General features: G+C 40.1%; 2 protein-coding genes across 6 annotated transcripts in view; one reads left to right on the forward strand and one right to left on the reverse strand.

Annotated features, from left to right (window-relative positions):
- The window catches only part of F8 (coagulation factor VIII), a 126,682-nt gene that overhangs the window by 45,070 nt on the left and 59,876 nt on the right, over positions 1-21,736 (forward strand). For all 4 annotated transcript variants that reach the window (XM_032398724.1, XM_032398722.1, XM_032398721.1 and 1 more), the window contains 4 exons: positions 1,659-1,752; positions 5,820-6,034; positions 8,415-8,565; positions 18,050-18,259. In XM_032398724.1, coding sequence (XP_032254615.1) covers positions 1,659-1,752; positions 5,820-6,034; positions 8,415-8,565; positions 18,050-18,259 — 670 coding nt within the window. The remainder of the gene's footprint in view (positions 1-1,658; positions 1,753-5,819; positions 6,035-8,414; positions 8,566-18,049; positions 18,260-21,736) is intronic.
- The window catches only part of F8A1 (coagulation factor VIII associated 1), a 92,472-nt gene that overhangs the window by 28,895 nt on the left and 41,841 nt on the right, over positions 1-21,736 (reverse strand). Inside the window, exon 5 of one of the 2 annotated variants that reach the window (XM_032398730.1) lies at positions 14,187-14,225. The exons of the other annotated variant lie outside the window; for it this stretch is intronic. The gene's annotated coding sequence lies outside the window, so the exon portion shown is untranslated. Of the gene's footprint in view, positions 1-14,186; positions 14,226-21,736 lie in introns of those variants that run through there. 2 annotated transcript variants of the gene reach the window in all.

Genomic DNA, 21,736 nt, shown 5'->3' on the forward strand with positions numbered 1-21,736 from the left:
CAGTTGACTATATTTATGTGAGTCTGTTTCTGGGCTCTCTGTTCCAAAATGAAGTTTTTAAAATCAAGATGCTGCAGCCTTATTGTGTACTAGTACAAAAGAGATGTTGGCATTAGATAGGAGTTGATTTTCACATGCATATAGGTGGGTAGATTTGATGATGGGAGGACGAGGAAATTCCTTTCTCAGTGAAAACATAAGCGCCCGAGAGTGAAAATCTGAAACCAAATTTTTTTTTTTTTTAAAGATTTTATTTATTTATTTGACAGAGAGACACAGCGAGAGCAGGAACACAGCAGGGGGAGTGGGAGGGGGAGAAGCAGGCTTCCCGCAGAGCAGGGAGCTCGATGCGGGGCTCGATCCCAGGACCCTGGGATCATGACCTGAGCCGAAGGCAGACGCTTAACGACTGAGCCACCCAGGCGCCCCTGAAACCAAATATTAATCAACTAAGTAAGTGGGAAGGTGAATTTCTAGGAGAACCAAATAGATAGCTAGGTAACTTGAGTGCTCATTTGAGATTTGGGATCATGAATTTTAAAAGGCTGATTGCAGAGCTGTGTGATTTTTCGTCTACATCATTCTGCTGCTTTAAGTGCGGGCAAAGAATCAGCTCTTTATTGGGTTTTACCAAATGAGTGGGTTTTAAGACAATACAGGTGGAAGTTTTTTGTTTTTTTTTTTTATGTTACATTAGTCACCATACGGTACATCATTAGTTTTTGATGTAGTGTTCCATGATTCACTGTTTGCCTATAACACCCAGTGCTCCATGCAGAACGTGCCCTCCTTAATACCCATCACCGGGCTAGCCCATCCCCCCCCCCCCGCCTCTAAAACCCTCAGTTTTTTCAGAAGTTGGTTTTTTATCCTCATGTCATACCCAACCTCAGATCTAGAGACTGGGTTGATGTGTTCAAATGTTCTTTTTTTTTTTTTTTAAAGATTTATTTATTTATTTGAGAGAGCGAGAATGAGAGAGAGAGAGAGAGTACATGAGAGGGGGGAGGGTTAGAGGGAGAAGCAGGCTCCTCGCCGAGCAGGGAGCCCGATGCGGGACTCGATCCAGGGACTCCAAGATCATGACCTGAGCCGAAGGCAGTCGCTTAACCACTGAGCCACCCAGGCGCCCCTGTTCAAATGTTCTTAATTGCTGCTTCCATGTTACTGCTCTTCCATTCTTCCTCCCATTTAAAGCTCATGCAATTAGATAACACTGACTGCCACCCTTCCTTAGTTCTGTAATCAACTGTCCTCCTAGTCATGCCTGCTCATTCAGTGAAGATTTTATCACCTGAGTCACTGTTTTCCTCTTCACTCTTGGGGAATTTAGTACCCAAATGGTGGAATAAGACTGAGGGGAAGCAGTGCCCTCAGCAGACATTCAAATTTCAATTAGTGTGACAAGGTGCAAGGAATACTTCCTGAAACGATTGAAATAACTTTAAAGAAATGGAAAGGGGCCTTTAGTAAAAAAAAAAACCTAAGTAGCTGTCTGAGCAATTTTATGGAAAGAACAAATATTTTGAGCTTTATCTAGGCTCAAACCCCTATAACATGGATATAAGACAGCTTTTGTTTTCTGGAGATAGGCCACACTTTTCCTGTTGATCCTAGTTGTTTTAGGACTTGATCTGGTATTTCATTTATACTTTCAGATTATATTTAAGAATCAAGCAAGCCGGCCTTATAACATCTACCCTCATGGAATCACTGATGTCAGTCCTTTGCACTCAGGGAGATTGCCAAAAGGTAAGTGTTACCTCAATTTCCATATGTATTACATCTCTATGCTTTACAGTACACACAAGAAAATGCTATAATTTTTGCTTTAAATAGTCATATGTAGGGACGCCTGGGTGGCTCAGCCAGTTAAGCATCTGCCTTCGGCTCAGGTCATGATTCTGGGGTCCTGGGATAGAGCCCCACATTGGGCTCCTTGCTCAGCAGGGAGTCTGCTTCTCCTTCTACCTCTGCCGCTCCCCCTGCTTGTGTGCATGTGCGCTCTCTCTCTCTGATTAAAAAAAAATTTTTTTTTTAAAGATTTTATTTATTTGACAGAGAGAGAGACAGTGAGAGAGGGAACACAAGCAGGGGGAGTGGGAGAGGGAGAAGCAGGCTTCCCGCCGAGCAGGGAGCCCGATGCGGGGCTCGATCCCAGGACCCTGGGATCATGACCTGAGCTGAAGGCAGACGCTTAATGACTGAGCCACCCAGGCACCCCTGATTAAAAAAAAATTTTTAAATAAATAAATAGTCATATGTAGTCTTATAAAATTATGAGGAAAAATATTCATTCATATTTACCAGTTATTTACTATTACCAATGCTTTTTATGCCCACCTAAAGATCCAGATTTCCATCTGGCATCACTTCCATTCAGATCATTTCTCTTCAATCTAAAGAACTTCCTTTATCATTCCTTGTAGTGCAAGTATGCTAGAGATAGATTCTCTTAGTTTTATTTTATTTGAAAATGTCTTTGTCTTCACTTTGAAGGCTAATTTTGCTGGATATAGAATTCTAGGTTGAGAGGGCTTTTTATTCCTTTTATCACTTTGAAAATATTGTTTTACTATCTTCTGGCCTTCATAATAGCTAAACTTAGATTCCATTCAATTATTCTTACCCTGTATGTTATTGTTGTCTGACTGTAATTTTCTTCATATTTCTCCCACTTGAGGTTCACTGATCTTCCTGGATCTGTAAATTTATATTTTTACAAATTTGGAAAGATAGTGGTCATTATTTCTTCAAAAAAATTTTCTACCCTGTTCTCTATCTCCTTTCCTGGGTCTCTAATTACATGAATGACATTTTGGTATTGTCCCACATGCCTTAATATTTTCATCATATTTTTTTTCTTTCTCCATCTCATCTGCAAAGTGGATATTTTCTGTTGACCTATCTTCAGGTTCACTGACCTCAAACTGGAATTTCTGAGTCACAGTATATGTATTTCTATTTTTAATAGATAGCTGCACTTTTGTTCCCAGATAAAGTTATAATTCATACTCCTACTACTCATATATGAAAGTATAATTTCCCACATTATTGATACCTAGACATTGACAGTTTTTTAAAAAGATTATTCATTTATTTATTTGACAGAGAGAGAATGAGAAAGCACAAGCAGGAGGAGCTGTAGAGGGAGAGGGAGAAGCAGGCTCTCCGCGGAGCAGAGAGCCCAATGCGGGGCTCGATCCCAGGGCCCTGGGATCATGACCTGAGCCCAAGGCAGACACTTAACTGACTGAGCCACACAGGTGCCCCTAGACATTGACAGTTTTTAAAACTCCTGCCAATCTGGTGGGTGAAAAGTGGTGTCTCAATGCTGTTTTTTTAATTTTATTTTTTTATTATTTTTTAATTTTAATTCCAGTATAGTTAACATACAGTGTTATATTAGCTTCAGATGTACGATGTAGTGATTCAGCACTTCCGTACAACCCCCGGTGCTCATCAGGACAAGTGCCCTTCTTAATCCCCATCCCCTAGTTCACCTATCCTCCCACCTACCTCCCCTCTGGTAACCATCAGGGTGTTCATAGTTAAGAGTCTTTGTCTTGGTTTGCCTCTCTCTCTTTTTTCCTTTGCTTGTTTGTTTTATTTCTTAAATTCCACATATGAGTGAAATCATATGGTATTTCTTTTTCTCTGACTGACTCATTTCACTTAGCATTATACTCTCTAGCTCCATCCATGTCATTGCAAATGGAATAATTTCATTCCTTTTTATGCAGAGTAATATTCCATTGTGTGTGTATCACATCTTCTTTATCCCTTCATGTATTGATGGACACTTAGGCTGCTTCCATAATTTGGCTATTGTAAGTAATGCTGCAGTAAAAAAGGGATGCCTACATCTTTTTGATTTAGTATTTTCATATTCTTTGGGTAAATACCCAGTAATGGAATTACTGGATCATATGGGAATTCCATTTTTAATTTTTTAAGGAACCTCCATACTGTTTTCCACAGTGGTTATGCCACTTTGGATACACACCAACAGTGCAAGAGGATTCCTTTTTTTCCACATCCTTGCCAGTACTTGTTGTTTCTTATGTTTTTGATTTGAGCCACAGGCAAGGGAAACAAAAGCAAAACAAAAACTATTGGGACTGCATCAAACTAAAAAGCTTTTGTGCAGGGAAGAAAACCATAAACAAAACAAAAAGACAGCCTACTGAATGTGAGAAGATATTTGCAAATGATATATGCAATAAGGGGTTAATATCTAAAATATATAAAGAACTTATACAACTCAACACCAAAAATATAAACAATGCAATTAAAAAATGGGCAGAGGACCTGAGTAGATATTTTTTTCAAAGAATAGACCTCCAGAAAGCCAACAGACACATGAAAAGATGCTCAACATCACTAAGCATCAGGAAAATGCAAATCAAAACCCAAATAAGATATCATCTTACACCTGTTAGAAGGGCTAAATAAAAAAGATGAGAAATAACAGGTGTTGGTGAGGATGTGGAGAAAAAGGAGCCCACATAAACTATTGGTGGGAATGTAAATTGATACAGCCACTGTGAAAAACAGTATGGAGTTTCCTCAAAAAATTTTTAAATTAAAATACCATATGATCCAGTAATTCCACTATTGAATATCTACCCAAATAAAATGAAAACACTAATTTGAAAAGATACATGCACCCCTATGTTTATTGCAGTATTATTTAGATACCACATCTCCTTATAAAATATGTGAGTTAAAACTCCAGTAAGCAGTCCTTTGGCATATATTTGGGCCTGAAATTCTCATGGTCAACTGGATTATCATCTGTAGCTTATCACTCTGGTTTTGATGTCTATTTTTTAAGCACTTGAGATTTTTTTTCTTCTTCATAGATTTTCACTTATTTATTATAAACATTTAATAATATTATTATCAGGTGCCTGGGTGGTTCATTCGGTTAAGCGTCTGCTCTATCACTTGCCAGTAGTGGCCGACGGAGGCTCCCTTCCCCCGCAGTCTATCTTCCCGAATATCGCCTCGGATTCACTTCTCCGCATGTCCTACCTTCCAGAAAGTGGTCGCTTTTCTATTCATAGAGTTGTAGCTATTTTCTTCGATCTCCGGTTGAGTTCACAGGTGTTCAGAATGATTTGATAGCTATCTAGCTGAATTCCTGGGACCAGACGAAATTTAGGTCTCCTACGCCTCCACCATCTTGGACTCTTCCCTCCTGCAAGTTTTTTATCGTGATGAAGTTCCAATAGTTCCTTTTTGCTTTTGTTTCCCTTGCCTTTGGAGACGTGTCTAGCCAGAAGTTGCTGCAGCCAAGGTCAAAGAGGTTGTTGCTTGTGTTCTCTTCTAGGATTTTGATGGATTCCTGTGTCACATTTAGGTCTTTCATCCATTTTGAGTTTATTTTTGTGTATAGTGTAAGAAAATTCTTCTGCATGTGGCTGTCCAATTTGCCCAACCCCATTTGTTGAAGAGACTGCCTTTTTTCCATTGGACATTCTTTCCTGCTTTGTTGAAGATTAATTGACCATAGAGTTGTGGGTTCATTTCTGGATTTCCTATTCTGTTCCATTGATCTATGTGCCTGTTTTTGTGCCGGTACCATACTGTTTTGATCACTATAGATTTGTAATAAAACTTCAAGTCCTCGACCCACTTTTATTGTAAAACAATTGTGTGAATCTTAAGCTTATAATAGGCGCAAATTTAGTTTCAGTTTATTGAGAAGCTTCACATGTACGTATAAATTGGTAGAGCCCTCGAAATAACAGGATTTACCAATATGTGGCTTGTTATACTCTAATCAAGATATTTTGCGGTTTGGGTGTGGGTAGGCATGAAACATTTGAAAGATATGCCAATTCTGCCAGGAGAGGTATTCAAGTATAAATGGACAGTGACTGTAGAAGATGGGCCAACTAAATCAGATCCTCGGTGCCTGACCCGATATTACTCAAGCTTCATTAATCTGGAGAGAGATCTAGCTTCAGGACTCATTGGCCCTCTCCTCATCTGCTACAAAGAATCTGTAGATCAAAGAGGAAACCAGGTGAGTTCATGTCTTTCAAAGTTCTGGGTTTGATGGACTGATGATGCATATGAACTTTCAGATATTTGCTATACTCTCTCAGTGTACATCCCCCTATAGTCTGCAGAAAATATAATAGTCTGCAGTAGTGGCCAATAAAAGAAATGAGCTGGGTTTCTCACAGCTGTTTTTGAATTTAGTTTGGTTTAATAAACTTGCCTGCTGGATAGATAGGAGAGCCTCTCCTATTATATTCCTTTTTTTTTTTAAGATTTTTTATTTATTTATTTGACAGAAAGAGACAGCGAGAGAGGGAACACAAGCAGGGGGAGTGGGAGAGGGAGAAGCAGGCCTCCCCCTGAGCAGGGAGCCCGATGCAGGGCTCGATCCCAGGACCCTGGGATCATGACCTAAGCTGAAGGCAGACGCTTAACGACTCAGCCACCCAGGTGCCCCTCCTATTATATTCCTATAATACTCATTCCCAGTCTAAAATTTCACTTTCTGGTGGCCACTGCCTGGGTCACTTGGAAGAGGATGTGACTCTTGATCTTGGGGTCATGAGTTCAAGCCTCTCATTGGGTGTAGCAATTACTTATATAAATAAAACTTTAAAAAATTTAAAATTCCACTTTCTGTAAATGATCTTGCTCATTTTTACATGTTGAACTACCACTCATTTTTAGATGACCCGTGAATCTGTATCAGAGTCTAGACTTCTCCCCTGGATGTCTCATCATGAGTGACTCAAAGACACCTCAAAATGAACATATCTGCAGCATCTAGCATAGTGCATGGCATGTAGTAGGAATTCAATAAATATTTGTTGAGCAGAATACAGGGAAAGATATAAAATATTTCAGAAATGTTTAGAATTTAGACCACTTATACTGCTTTAAGAAAATAAAGCTAGGGGCGCCTGGGTGGCTCATTCGTTAAGCATCTGCCTTCAGCTCAGGTCATGATCCTAGGGTCCTGGGATCGAGCCCCACATCAGGATCCCTGCTCAGTGGGAAGCCTGCTTCTCCCTCTCCCCCTCCCCCTGCTTGTGTTCCCTCTCTCGCTGTGTCTCTCTCTGTCAAATACATAAATAAAATCTTTAAAAAAAAAAAAAAGAAAAAGAAAAAGAAAATAGGGGCGCCTGGGTGGCTCAGTTGGTTAAGCGACTGCCTTCGGCTCAGGTCATGATCCTGGAGTCCCTGGATCGAGTCCCACATCAGGCTCCCTGCTCGGCAGGGAGTCTGCTTCTCCCTCTGACCCTCCCCCCTCTCATGTGCTCTCTCTCATTCTCTCTCTCTCAAATAAATAAATAAAATCTTTAAAAAAAAAAAAAAAGAAAAAGAAAATAAAGCTAAATTCTCTGCATAAGGAAAGCCTAATGCTGGGGTGCCTGGGTGGCGCAGTTGGTTAAGCACCCAATTCTTGAATGTGGTTCAGGTCATGATCTCAGGGTTGTGAGATCAAACCCCACATCAGGCTCTGTGCTCACTGCAGGGTCTGCTTAGGACTCTCTCTCTCTCTCCTTCTGCCACTCCCCCTCAAAATAAATAACTAAAATCTTTTTTAAAAAAAAAAGAAAGGAAAGCCTAGTGCTTCTCAAAAACTCATTGCTTGCATCAGAATAACTCGTTGCCATATTGCTGAGACTTGACTGGATGTCAGTTTGGTTATTTGCTACATAGGATTTTTACTAGTCTGAAAACATTTCCTTGGTTTAGAGAGTAAAGCACGTGAATTTTAAAACACATGACACACAAACCCAAAAAGGCATATATTTGGGCAAGTACCTGTCCTGACAAATTTTTCCTAATTATAGTTTTTTCCACCAGTTTTTTGGAAGAGGACTGAAATGTACCTCTATATTTTCCAATGTCCTCTCCTCAGCATTTTGGTTTCTGTAGCACTAGGTTATGCAAAATGAAATTTATACATATTAATGAAGTTTACGCATTAAATCTTAACAGAATCAATTAGCAAATAACTCATAACTTTGGTTCATATACAAACTGCTCTTCTAAAAAGAACTTTAAACTTTTTTAACAGAAAACTTTAGATATTAGTGTTAGTTAACATTTTATGGCCCATCTTAACTTTGTTATTTGATTTCTGTTTTCTATTTTTAATTTTTTATAGATTGGTAGCTTTATGGAAAGGCAAGCCTTTCCATAAAGTTTAGGAAAGGCATTAATCTTCCTTGACTTGACTAACTTGTTTAAGAAAAACACTGAATAATCACTTGTTCTTTAAAGTTGCCCTGAGGACACATTTGCTCTAAAGTTACACTCACTGCTACTCCCAGGCCCTGGGACAATACTAATAGCATTTCTTTCTTTATGATCAAGTGATTATTCACGTATTATTATTATTATTATTTATTTATTTCAATATGTGTAATTAACAGATGATGTCGGACAAGAGAAATGTCATCCTGTTTTCTATATTTGATGAGAATCGAAGCTGGTACCTCACAGAGAATATGCAGCGCTTCCTCCCCGATGCAGATGTAGTGCAGCCCCATGATCCAGAGTTTCAAGTCTCTAACATCATGCACAGTAAGTAAAGCAGCACTCAAGTCCAGTGGGTAATGGATAAAGGAAAACTGAAGCCACCAAATTGATGTCCAGATAATGGATTAACTTATATGCCATGTAAGAGTCATATTTCCTTAAAAATTGTTACATGGGGGTGCCTGGATGGCTAGGTCAGCTAAGCATCTGACTTGATTTCAGCTCAGGTCATGATCTCCAGGTCATGGCATCAGTCCCTGTGTCAGGCTCCATGCTCAGTGGGGAGTTGGCTTGAGATTCTCTCTCCCTCTCCCTCTGCCCATCCCCCTTACACAAGCTCTCTCTCTCTCTCTCTCTCTCACTCTCTCTAAAATAAATAAATCTTTTAAAAAATTAATATATATGAACGTATACAGTTTTATATAAAGGCTTAAGATCATATACTACATATATTTTTTTCTTTTAGAAGGGATTTCAAAGGATAAATCAAATAAGACACAACTTTCGTTTACCCAAATATGCATAATCCATCCTTAATATAAAATGCACTCAGGGTTCCTAGCTGGCTCAGTTGGTAGGGTGTGCAACTCTTGAACTCCGGGTTGTAAGTTTGAGCCCCTTGTTGGGTGTAGAGATTACTTAAAACTAAAATCTTTTTAAAAATGTTTTTAAATTCACTCAATTGGTAAGTTACACATGAAATACAAAGGGAATGCAATTTTACACATGTAAACCAATTGCCAGCTATAGCAATTTAAGTCAAATCAATCAAGACACTGTACATTAAAAAAACAACATCTTTTTCCCAGCTTTATTGAGGTAGAATTGACACATAAAAATTATATATATTTAAGGTGTACAAAATGATTTTTTTTGTGTTTACTTGGCTGCCTCCTCCCTTTTATCTGTTTCCTTCCATATTACACCTTCCCACTAACCTTTTCATGTCCATGTAGCCCATGTTAAAATTTTCTCCATGATTATATAATCATATATATAAACATATAAACACATATAAACACACACAAACACGTATGTAGTCTTAGTCTGCTAGGCCTGCCATAACAAAGTACCAAAGAATGGGTGGCTTCAATAGCAGAGATTTACTTCCTTACAATTCTGAAGGCTAAAGGTCTGAGATCCAGATTCAGCAGGATTGGTCTCTTCGGGGGCCTCTTTCGTTGGCTTGTAGATAGCCACTTTCTGTGCCCTCACATGGTCTTTCCTCTGTGCATGTACATGTCTGGGTACAAATTTCATATGTTTTTTTTTAATTTAAATTCAATTAGCCAACATATAGTACATCATCAGTTTCAGATGTAGTGTTCAACAATTCATTATTTGCGTATAACACCCGGTGCTCCATGCAATACATGCCCTCCTTGATACCCATCACCCAGTTACCCCATCCCCCACCCCCCTCCCCTCTGTAACCCTCAGTTTGTTTCCTAGAGCCAAGACCCTCTCATGGTTTGTCTCCCTCTCTGATTTCTTCCCATTCAGGTTTCCCTCCCTGTCCCTATGGTCCTCCGTGTTATTCCTTATGTTCCACAAATAAGTGAAACCCTATGATAATTGACTTTTCCTGCTTGACTTATTTCACTTAGCATAATCTCCTCCAGTCCCATCCATGTTGATGTAAAAGTTGGGTATTCATCCTTTCTGATGGCTGAGTAATATTCCATTGTATATATGGACCACATCTTCTTTATCCATTCATCTGTTGAAGGGCATCTCGGCTCTTTCCACAGTTTGGCTATTGCAGACATTGCTGCTATGAACACTGGGGTGCATATGGCCTTTCTTTTCACTACATCTGTGTCTTTGGGATAAATACCCAGGAGTGCAATTGCTGGGTCATAGGGTAGCTCTATTTTTAATTTTTTGAGGAACCTACACACTGTTTTCCAGAGTGACTGCACCAGTTTGCATTCCCACCAACAGTGTAAGAAAAAAAAAAGAAATGGAAAATTTTAAACTGAAAGATAAATGAATCATGAGAAAAAACTTCATATTATATATACTATTTTTCCCTAGCGCTGGAGTTTTGCAGTCCTGTGTGCTCCATAAACTTGTTGTTTGCCTGTTGTTCCAGCTGGTCTTCTGGGGGAGGGGCCTGCTGTGCTGATGCTCAGGTGTCTTTGCCTGGGTGGAGTTGCACCGTCCCTTGCCAGGGGGCTGGGCTCAGTGTAAGCTGCTTCTGGTTGCTCTTTGTGGCTTTTGTTCCCTGAAGGCTTTCTGTGCCTCTTTAGAGGATGAATATAAAAATGGCCACGCCCTGATCTCCAGCCCCAGACCTGAAAGATCACAGTCCCTTCTCTTCAGTAAACCCTCAGGGATAAGCAGTCTTCACTTCTGTGTGTGCCAAACTGCAAACTCCTGCAGTGTGCACCCACAACAGTCCCCCCAGGGGAAGGCGGAGGGTAGCAGTGTTTTTGCCCTTTGCAAGGCCTGCACACAGAGAGCGGTTGCCCAGTCGTGCCGTGGTTTGTGGTTTATGGCGAACTGAGCTGAGAGCCCCCTCCTGGGCTCACTGACCATAACTGGTTTCCCTGCTCCAACGCTTGGGAACTCTTCAGGCTCAGGCACCCCTGTTCTTTCTGTGACCCCAGGGATCCTGAGACCACACTGTCCCACCTAGGATTCTGCCCTGCTTTGCCACCTGAGCACCTTTCAGGCAGGGAAGTCCCTCACCGGAGCTGACTTCTAAAAGTTCCAATTTTGGAGTCCACTGCTGTATCACTTTCTGGTAGCTGGCTGATTGAGGCTCCCTCCCCCCATGGTTTATTTTCCGATATGTTGGTTCAGATTCACTTCTCCATACCTCCTACCTTGCAAAAAGTGGTTGCTTTTCTATTTGTAGAATTGCAGCAATTTTTTCCTTAGATCTCAGTTTGAGCTCACAGGTGTTCAGAATGATTTGACAGCTATCTAGCTGAATTCAAGGGACTAGGTGAAATGAGGTCCCCTACTCTTCTGCCATCTTGCCTCCCCTCCACAAATTTCCTTTTCTTATAAAGACACCAGTCATAGGGGCGCCTGGGTGTCTCAGTCAGTTGAGTGTCCAACTCTTGGTTTCAGCTCAGGTCATGATCTCAGGGTTGTGAGATTGAGCCCTGCATTGGGCTCCATGCTCAGTGGGAAGTCTGCTTGAGTTTCTCTCTTTCCATCTCCCTCTGCATGCCCCTCTCTCTCAAATAAATAAAATAAATCTTTAAAAAAAAACACAGTAGTCATATAAGACCTCATTTTAATGAATGACCTATTTAAAGACCCTGTCTCTAAATACAGTCACATTCTGAGACACAAGGGGTTAGAACTTCAACATATGAATTTGGACGGGAGCACAATTCAACCTATTACAAAAATACATATGTGTATGTGTTTTATACATACACACAAATCAGAATGGTCAAAAATATGATAAAGAATTTCAGTCTCGGGGCACCTGGGTGGCTCAGTTATTAAGCATCAGTCACTCTGGGAGACAACTTGGCAGGTTCTTACAAATTTAAACATATACTTAACATATGATCCAGAAGTACCACTCCTGGATATTTTCCCTAGAAAAATGAAAACTTATGTTCACACAAAAACCTGCCCATGAAGGTTTACAGAAGCTCTATCCATAAGTGTTAAAACTTGGAAACAGAGAACTTAAGTCTTGACCCAGGGGTACCCCAGAAGCACTGACCCTGTGGTCATGCAGCCCACTCTTGGAGCAGCACCAGGAAGGAAAGCCACACCAGAAGGGGAGAAATGCCTCAAGGATGAAGCTACCAATCAGGAGGAACCAGAGGCTAGAGTCTAAGCCCAAAGTGAAACTGTATGGAGAACCTGTGAGAGCAGCACATACATGTAGCTGAGAGTGAAATCCTCTTCTTCATTTACCACTTCTGAGGTTCACCCCTCTGCACCCAGCTCCAGTGATGAGGAAATAATTGAATTCTTTGTCCAGGAGCTGAGTAAGCAGCGCTCCCCCTGACCACAGGGACCCAGAAGAGCCCGTCTCTCCTTTCTGCACACTGCACTTGGCACCCTGCCTTCCTTGCCCTGACTTGACTTGAAATTGGCTGAAGACTACAGGAGAATGCCTCTTACCCACTTCCCATCCCAACTGGAAAATTCCAAGTGATGTGGCCTCACTGGCACCACGCCCACATGTGGTGGGAATTTCACATCCCCTTGTTCTAGATTCACTTTAAGGCTTAATGCCTTTGAATTTCTGTTTGCTTTGTAAATACATACACATGTATGTATGCATTTGTGTTTTGCAGGATGGGGGAGAAAATTTTTTGGTTTTGATAAAATTGGGTGTGAGGAGATTTTGAATGCTATAGCTCCAAGCTTGTTCCATTTGGGGCCAGCAATTTAAAGTGGGGGGATGTCCCACCAAACTAAGAGAGTCTCCCCCCAAACCAGGGACCTCCTTCCCACTAGTGCCTTCCCCCTTGCTTTCTTTTTCTTTTTAAAGATTTTATTTATTTATTTGAGAGAGAGAGAAAGAATGAGCAATGGTGAGGGGTGGTGGGGAGAGAGAGAGAGAGAGAAGCAGACTCCCTACTGAGCAGGAAGCCTGATGCAGGGCTCGATCCCAGGACCCAGAAATCATGATCTGAGCTGAAGGCATATGCTTAACTGGCTGAACCACCCAGGTGCCCTACCCTCCCCCTTTCTATGAGGAATTAAGATGCTATAACTTTTTGGAAACTCAGTTTTGGGGGGTTTTATTTGGATATGTTTTGGGGTCCATGCCATTTTTATCCCCTGGGGAAAACTTGATGACGAAGAAAGGAAAAAAGGAGGAAACCTGTCCTTTCCCACCTTCACTGTAGCTTCTTGAAAATGGGCCTCTGTAGAACAAATGTGCCAGTTTTTGTTAAAAAACAAAATAAAAAACTTGGAAACAATCAGAACGGCCCACAGTAAGCAAATGATTAAACAAACTGTGGTACATCCATACACTTGAATATTTTTCAGCAATAAAACAGAATGAACTATTGATATACACAACATGAATGAACCTCAAAGGCATTAAGCCGAGTGCTAAGATCCAGTCTCAAAAGGTGACATACTGTATTATTTCATTTACAAGGCATTCTGGTGAAGGCAATGGTTATCAGAGCTTGGAGTGGAGGAGGAGTTTGACTATTTGCAATGAAGAACTCCAGTACAATGGAGTTTTCTATGTTAAGTGAGATGTTCTGTATCCTGACTGTGCTCGTGGTTACACACATTGACATATGTGCTAAAACTCATAAAACTGTGCACCAAATAAGAATCAATTTTACTCTGTAAACTTCTATTTTTATTTTTTAAAGTAATCTCTGCACCCAACATGGGGCTTGAACTCACAACCCTGAGATCAAGAGTCACATGCTCCTCCAACTGCTGGGGTATGTCTCATATAGCAGTGTTTGTAGTGCCTAAAACAGAAAAACTAAAATCAAAGATGATGCCTATTGTTAGAGGAAGGTTGAATATATTCTGGCACACTCATAATATGAAATATTATGAAGCCATTAAAAAGAATGAATTAGCGGGGCACCTGGGTGGCTCAGTCGGTTAAGTGTCTGCCTTCAGCTCAGGTCATGATCTCTGACTCCTGGGATTGAGCCCCACGTCGGGCTCCCCACACCATGGGGAGCCTGCTTCTTCCTCTCCCTCTGCTTGCTGCTCCACCTGCTTGTGCTCTCTCTTTCTCTCTGACAAATAAATAAATAAATAAAATCTTTTTTTAAAAAAAAAAGAATGAATTAGAGCTGTACCCAGCTACTTAAAGCAATTTCTATGAAATATTGTTGAATAATATATTGCAGGTGCAGAAAAAGTGTATATAATATGATCTCATTTTTGTAAAATAAACAATGACCACAAAAGAGAAACCATAGATATGTATGCATATAGGTCTATGTAGAGAATGATATGGTTTCAAGACAGGATGATATGTTCTAATTGTTCTGGATTGGGGTCTTTCCTCAGTATTTCTAATCATATCTCTAGCACTTTACTCCCACTTTGTTTCAAGAACAAAATTTTGTAAATTATATCAAGAAATACTATGGCAATATAAGTCTTGAGAAGAGGGATTTGATGTTCTCTTTTTTCAAATCCAATCCATTTAGCCCATCTGCAGGGGATTTATGGTAATATCTTACTTTGTGTTTCCTATTTTTTCTGAATTTTTCTATTTCTCTTTGAGGAGGATTACCCTTTTTTTTTTTTATGTTAAGTTAGTCACCATACATTACATCATGTAGTGTTCCATGATTCATTGTTGGCGTATAACACCCAGTGCTCCATGCAATACATGCCCTCCTTAATACCCATCACCGGGGGGCGCCGGGGTGGCTCAGATGGTTAAGCGTCTGCCTTCGGCTCGGGTCATGATCCCAGGGTCCTGGGATCGAGCCCCATATCGGGCTCCTGGCTCAGCGGGGAGCCTGCTTCTCCCTCTCCCTCTGCCTCTCCACCTGCTCATGCTCTCTTTCTCTATATCTCTGTGTCTCAAGTGAATGAACAAAATCTGAAAAAAAAAAAAAATACCCATCACCGGGGTAACCCATCCCCCCATCCCCCTCTCCTCTAAAACACTGTCTGTTTCTCAGAGTCCATAGTCTCTCATGGTTCATCTCCCCTTCCGATTTCCCCCCTTCATTTTTCCCTTCCTACTATCTTTTTTTTTTTTTAACATATAATGTCTTATGTGTTTCAGAGGTACAAGTCTGTGATTCATCAGTCTTACACAATTCACAGCGCTCACCATAGCACATACCCTCCCCAATGTCCATCACCCAGGCACCCCGTCCCTCCCACCCCCCACCACTCCAGCAGCCCTCAGTTTGTTTCCTGAGATTAAGAGTCTCTTATGGTTTGTCTCCCTCTCTGGTTTCATCTTGTTTCATTTTTTCCTCCCTTCCCCTATGGTCCTCTGTCTTGTTTCTCAAATTGAGGAGGGTTACTCTTGAAATATTGCCATTCACACAAAGTCTGTTGTTATTTGTTTTATTTTGTGTCCAGAATTATTGAAATATAGTTGACACATAACATTGTGTAGGTTTAAGGTGTTGATTTGATAGTTGTATATATTGCAAAATGATTACTCCCATAGTGTTAGCTGACACTTCCACCATGTCACATCATTACCATCTCTTTTTTTCTAGTGAGAACATTTCAGATCTCTCTTAGCAAGTTTCAAGTATGTAATACAGTATTAACTATAATCACCATGCTGTATGTTAGATCCCAAGAATTTATTCGTCTTCTCACTAGAAGTTTGTATCCTTTGACCAACATCTGCCCATTTCCCCCATCCTGCCATCCCTGGTAACCAGCCATTCAACCCTGGTTCTGAGTTCAGCTTTTTTAGATTCCACATATAAGTGGAATCATACAGTATTTGGCTTTCTCTGTCTGACTTATTTCACTGATGATCACATTTCCCTGATGATTAATGTTGAGCACCTTTTCATGTACCTGTTGACCAATTGTATGTCTTCTTCAGAAAAAATTCTATTTAGTTCCTCTGCCCTTTTTAAAAATCAGATTTTGTTTTGTTATTGAGTTGTATGAGTTCTTTATATATTTTGGATATTAACCCCTTATCAGATAAATGATTTGCAGATATTTTCTCCTGTTCCTTAGGTTGCCTTTTCATTGTGTTGATTGTTTCTTTTCCTGTGCAGAAGCTTTTTAGTTTGATATAACCCCACTTATTTTTCCTTTGTTGCTTGTGCTTTTGGTGTCATATCCAAAAGAATCATTGCCAAAACCAATGTCAAGGAGCTTTTTCCCTGTGTTTCTAGGAGTTTTACAGTTTCAGGTCTTATGTTTAAGTCTTTAATCCATTTCAAGTTAATTTTTGTATGTGGTGTAATGTAAGGCTTCAATTTCATTCTTCTCCATGTGGTTATCCAGTTTTCCCAACACCATTTATTGAAGACACTACCCTTTCCTCACTGAATATTCTTAACCTTTTTTAAAGATTTTATTTATTTATTTGAGAGACAGAGAGCACAAGGGGGGGCAGGAGAGACAGAAGGAGAGGGAGAAGCAGACTCCCCGCTGAGCAGGGAGCCCGGGATGATGACCTGAGCCAAAGGCAGATGCTTAACCCACTGAGCCACCCAGGCGCCCCCCTCATTGAATATTCTTGACTACATTGTCAAATATTAGTTGACCATATATTTAAGGATTTATTTCTGGGCTCTCGATTCTGTTCCATTAGTCTATGTGTCTATTTTTATGCCAGTACCATACTGCTTTAATTACTACAGCTTTGTAGTATAGCTTAAAATCAGGAAATGTGATGCCTCCAGCTTTGTTCTTTCTCAAGACTGCTGTGGCTGTTCAGGGTCTTTTGTGGTTCCGTATGAACAGTCATATTTTCCATCAGCATTTACCAATAGCTCATTCTCTTTTGCTACCTGTTTGAAATGCTGTCTTTATCATATATTAAATTCCCATTTATATCTGTGTCTCTTTCTGGATTCTATATTCTGATTGATATATTCATCTATACCTGCATATTACCACACATTTAATTATAATAGATTTATAGTATCTTGTAATGCTTTGTAAGGCAAGAAATTTTGATTCTCAATTAGTTGCACTAAACTAGAGTCTGAGCATTGCTTAGTTGATTTGTGGACCACCACCCTGCAGAACAGATATATGGAAGAGGCTTTCAGAAACAATTCCCTTTATAGACTGAAGTCAAAAAGTTACTTTTGTTTAGCTTTTTATGTAGAAATAACTTCAAACTTAACAGAAATTCTGCAAGAATAGGATAGAGAACTCCCATATACCCTTTACCCAGATTCACTAATTTTTAATAATTTTCTATATTTGCTTTATCATTCTCTTTTTTCTCTATATACTCACTTTTATTACTTATTTTCTGTTTTAAAAAAGATTTTGTTTATTTATTTGACAGAGAGAGACACAGCGAGAGAGGGAACACAAGCAGGGGGAGTGGGAGAGGGAGAAGCAGGCTTCCCGCCGAGCAGGGAGCCCGATGCGGGGCTCGATCCCAGGACCCTGGGATCATGACCTGAGCTGAAGGCAGACACTTAACGAATGAGCCACCCAGGCGCCCCTTATTACTTATTTTCTAATTGAGAACAGGTTGCCCTTTTATCTCTTAGTACTTCATTGTGCATTTCCTATGAATACAGATATTCTCTTATGTAACCAAAGTGGAATTATGAAATTCAGAAAATTTAACATTGATATAATACATTTATCTAATTGGCAGCCAATATTCTGATTGTATAAATCAGTGCCATCTTTTGTAGTATTTCCTCCCTCCAGTTCATGAAGGGTCAAGGTCTGTGATTCTTCTCACTTTGGGTTTGGGACCTAGCTGATCAAGTATTAATAATCTACTTTTTTTGGAAAGTATAATGCTATCTCTTCTTGGGAATAAGGTAATGGACATAACATATAATTATTTCTAATCATATCATGACAATCTCAAATAATAAATCTGGATACTGCTAAAATCTCTTGCTCCCCATTTCTTTTGCAGGCATCAATGGCTATGTTTTTGACAACTTGCAGCTGTCAGTTTGTTTGCATGAGGTGGCATACTGGTACATTCTAAGTGTTGGAGCACAAACTGACTTCCTGTCTGTCTTCTTCTCTGGATATACCTTCAAACACAAAATGGTCTATGAAGACACACTTACCCTATTCCCATTCTCAGGAGAAACTGTCTTCATGTCAATGGAAAACCCAGGTTAGTTATTTATGTTATTCTTTTTTTAAGATTTTATGTATTTATTTGAGAAAGAGAGAGAGAGCGGTGGGAAGGGGCAGACGGAGAGGGAGGAGTCCTAAGCAGATTCTGCACTGAGCTTGGAGCCCAACGCAGGGCTCAATCTCACAACCCTGAGATCAGGGCCTGAGCTGAAACCAAGAGTCGGACACCCAACCAACTGAGCCACCCAGGCACCCCAGTTATTTATATTATTCTTTTACTAACAGCTGTGATCACTTCACTAGCCATGCATTTGCTCATATGTAGGCAAATACTAAATGGTTCAAGTGATCTTAATAATTGCAAGGCATTTTAATGACAACAAAACATCAGGTATTTAACTTTAAAGTCTTTCCTCTAAAAAGTGCCTTACTTACCATTGGCCAAAATTATAAGTGTGTTTATTAAACTATAGTGGTGAATATACATTTATACATGCAATTAACATGTGAAGCTAAATATGTTTCTGTGTGCTTTGTGAACTGTGTACTCTTATAAATACCCCCTAGAAGCCTTTGGGAGTGCATTGTAATCTCTCTTTGTACGCATACCCTCAAACCACTGGGAACCCTTCAGGACGAATGTGGCTGGCAGTTTCTCATCTTCTCTCTCCCTCCATAACCACTGCAAGGCTTTTGAAAGCACCAGCCCTGTGATCAGGAGGAACACTGACCTGGCCTAAATCCAACACAGATTGTTGCTTCAATTATACAGTTTAGTAACAAGTGCTAGGCCACTCTGTGCTCCAGTCCCTCCCACCTCTATCATCTGCAGAGGAAAGCACATAAAACTACCTGCAGATTATAGTTATTCTCTTACATGGAAGGCTTTTCTGGAGATAAAACTCTCATGGGAAAATTTCTGGGGAATAAAAGCCAGTCTCATCATATATAAACATATGTTCACCTTTATACCCAGAAACTTATCTTACTTCAAGTACTGTACTTTTGTGGGAAGTGGGTAAAGAAGAACCTGACAGAACTCCAATAATGTCTCTGAAAGTATCTTTTATATTTATGTTTATGTCTTTGTTATCTGTTTTATATCTAATTTGCAAACTCTGAGAACAGAGACCTTGTTTATCTTATTCATCACTGTATCTCTAAAGTTTATAGCTCCTGGCCTATAATAAATGCTTAATAAATATTTTTCCCATTAATGAATGAATCAAATATGTACGAAAAGATTATGAAACAGTATGTATAATATGGTTGTAATTGTCTAAGCCAAAGAGAGAAAGTGTCTGTATGTGTATGTGTGTGTGTATAAGCAGAGGAAAAAATATTTTAAATATCAATATTTTGAGAAGCTTTTAAATTATTTTGGTGATCACTTAAATTCTAAAGACGAATTAAAACTCTGCTTTATGTGTCTTGAGGAAAAAATTTTAATAAAATATCACTAATTACAAAGCTCAAGCCAAAGCCGCTAGAGATTTCCTGTGTTCAACATGGTAAAGTCTGATCCCTTTTGTTTATTTTATTGAGGTAAAATTCACCATTTTAACCTTTTAAAAGTATACAATTCAGTGGCTTTCCAGTACATTCACAGTGTTGTGCAACTATTACTATTATCTAATTCCAAAATATTTTTATCACCCCAAAGAGACCCTTTACCATTAAGCAGTCACTCCCCATCCCCCCTTTCCTAACAAGCACTAATCTACTTTCTGTCTGTAGGAATTTACCTCTTCTGAGTATTTCATATAAGTAGAATAATACAATATTTGTCCTTTTGTGTCTGGCTTATTTCATTCAGTGTAATGTTTTCAAGATTCATCCATGTTGTAGTGGGTCTCAATACATCATTCTTTTTGTCACTACACACTTCACTTTACACTCTCTGCTTTAACCACACATCACCATAAAAAATAAATGATAATTATATGATGTGATAGAGGTGCTAGCTAATGCTATGGTGGTAATCGTATTGTAATATATTAATGTATCAATCCGCTCTGAGGGATTTCTTCTCATGGGGAAAGGAAACAGGAGGACTCTAGCAACTCTAATCACCACCTGAAGACCTCCACAGTCTTCACAGATACTGAAGCCAGCTCACAGAGCTGCTCAGAGTTTAAGCTGTATCTTCTCCCCAAGGATATGATGCTGGCCCTGCTCCCTGGGGCCTAGGCCTCCATAGCACCTGCCATCCTCAGGGCCTGAGGCACCACCACAGTACCCCATCATCCCTGGGGCCCATGCTGCTGTTGTACCCTGCCCCCAAGCACCGAGCCATCAGAGCACCCCACCCACCAGGGCCTAGGCAGTGGGGCATGCCCCAGAGACCTGGACCCCAGCTCCATGGATGATCTATGCATGCCTGAGCTTTGGTCACTGACACAAGCACAGCAGATGTGCCCATGCTCCAAGACCCCTGAAAACCAGCATTACCACTACTGCATGCACCCCTCTGCCCCAGAACCTAACACCGTCACCAAGGCCTGGACACTCACCTGCCAGACCCAGCACCAAGATGGATCCCCCTAGCTAGGACATTGACCTGTGGGTGAAAAGGAGAACAAGAGGACCCCAGCCAGCCTCCAACAACTCTCACCGCCACTGCTACCAGACACAGCCTTGGCCACCAAGGGCCTCCCCCTCCATTCTTCACTGACATTAACCTCAGCTGACAGAGCTGCATAGAAATGATGCTACTGTGCCCTCCCTGTAACTGGACCTGCTGAACCCCACCCACAGGTGAAAGTCACTCCCAATCAAGTCAGTCCATACAGATTGGAAGAGGTGATTGCTCCCTCAAATGTGCAGACATCAAACCTGACACAACCAGAGGAACACAGTAACTTTCCAGAGAAATGGAAATCTACAAATTGCCTGTAAAGAAACACAAACTTATTATTTTAAGGAAGCTCAGCAAGACATAAGAGAACACAAACAGGAAATTCGATAAAATTAGGAAAATAGTACATTAACAAAATAAGTTCAAAAAAGAGAAATCACTTTAAAAATTCTGGAGCTAAAAAGTACAATGAGTGAAATGGGAGGAAAATACATCAGACTTAATCAAACAGAAGAAAAAATCTGTGAATTTGTGAACTCAATAACAAGTCTTTTGAAATTATCCAGTCTGAGAAAAAAAAAAAAAGGAATGAAGAAAGCCTACAGGACCTAAGGGATACCATTAAATTTTTCCCAAGAAGACATACAAATGGCCAATAGGTATATGAAAAGGTGTTCAAATCACTAATCATCAGTAAATGTAAATCAAAACCAAAATGAGATATCACCTCACATCTGTTAGGATGCCTATTATTAAAAAGACAAGAGATAGCAAATGCTGGTGAAGATATGGAAAAAAAGGAACCCGCGTGCATTGTTGATGGAATGTAAACTGGTGCAGCCACTCTAGAAAACAATATGAGATTCCTCACAAATTAAAAATAGAATGATCCTGGGGCGCCTGGGTGGCTCAGTCGTTAAGCGTCTGCCTTCGGCT

This window comes from Phoca vitulina, unplaced genomic scaffold, assembly GCF_004348235.1.
Source record: "Phoca vitulina isolate PV1807 unplaced genomic scaffold, GSC_HSeal_1.0 scaffold119, whole genome shotgun sequence".
Taxonomy (NCBI): Eukaryota; Metazoa; Chordata; class Mammalia; order Carnivora; family Phocidae; genus Phoca; species Phoca vitulina.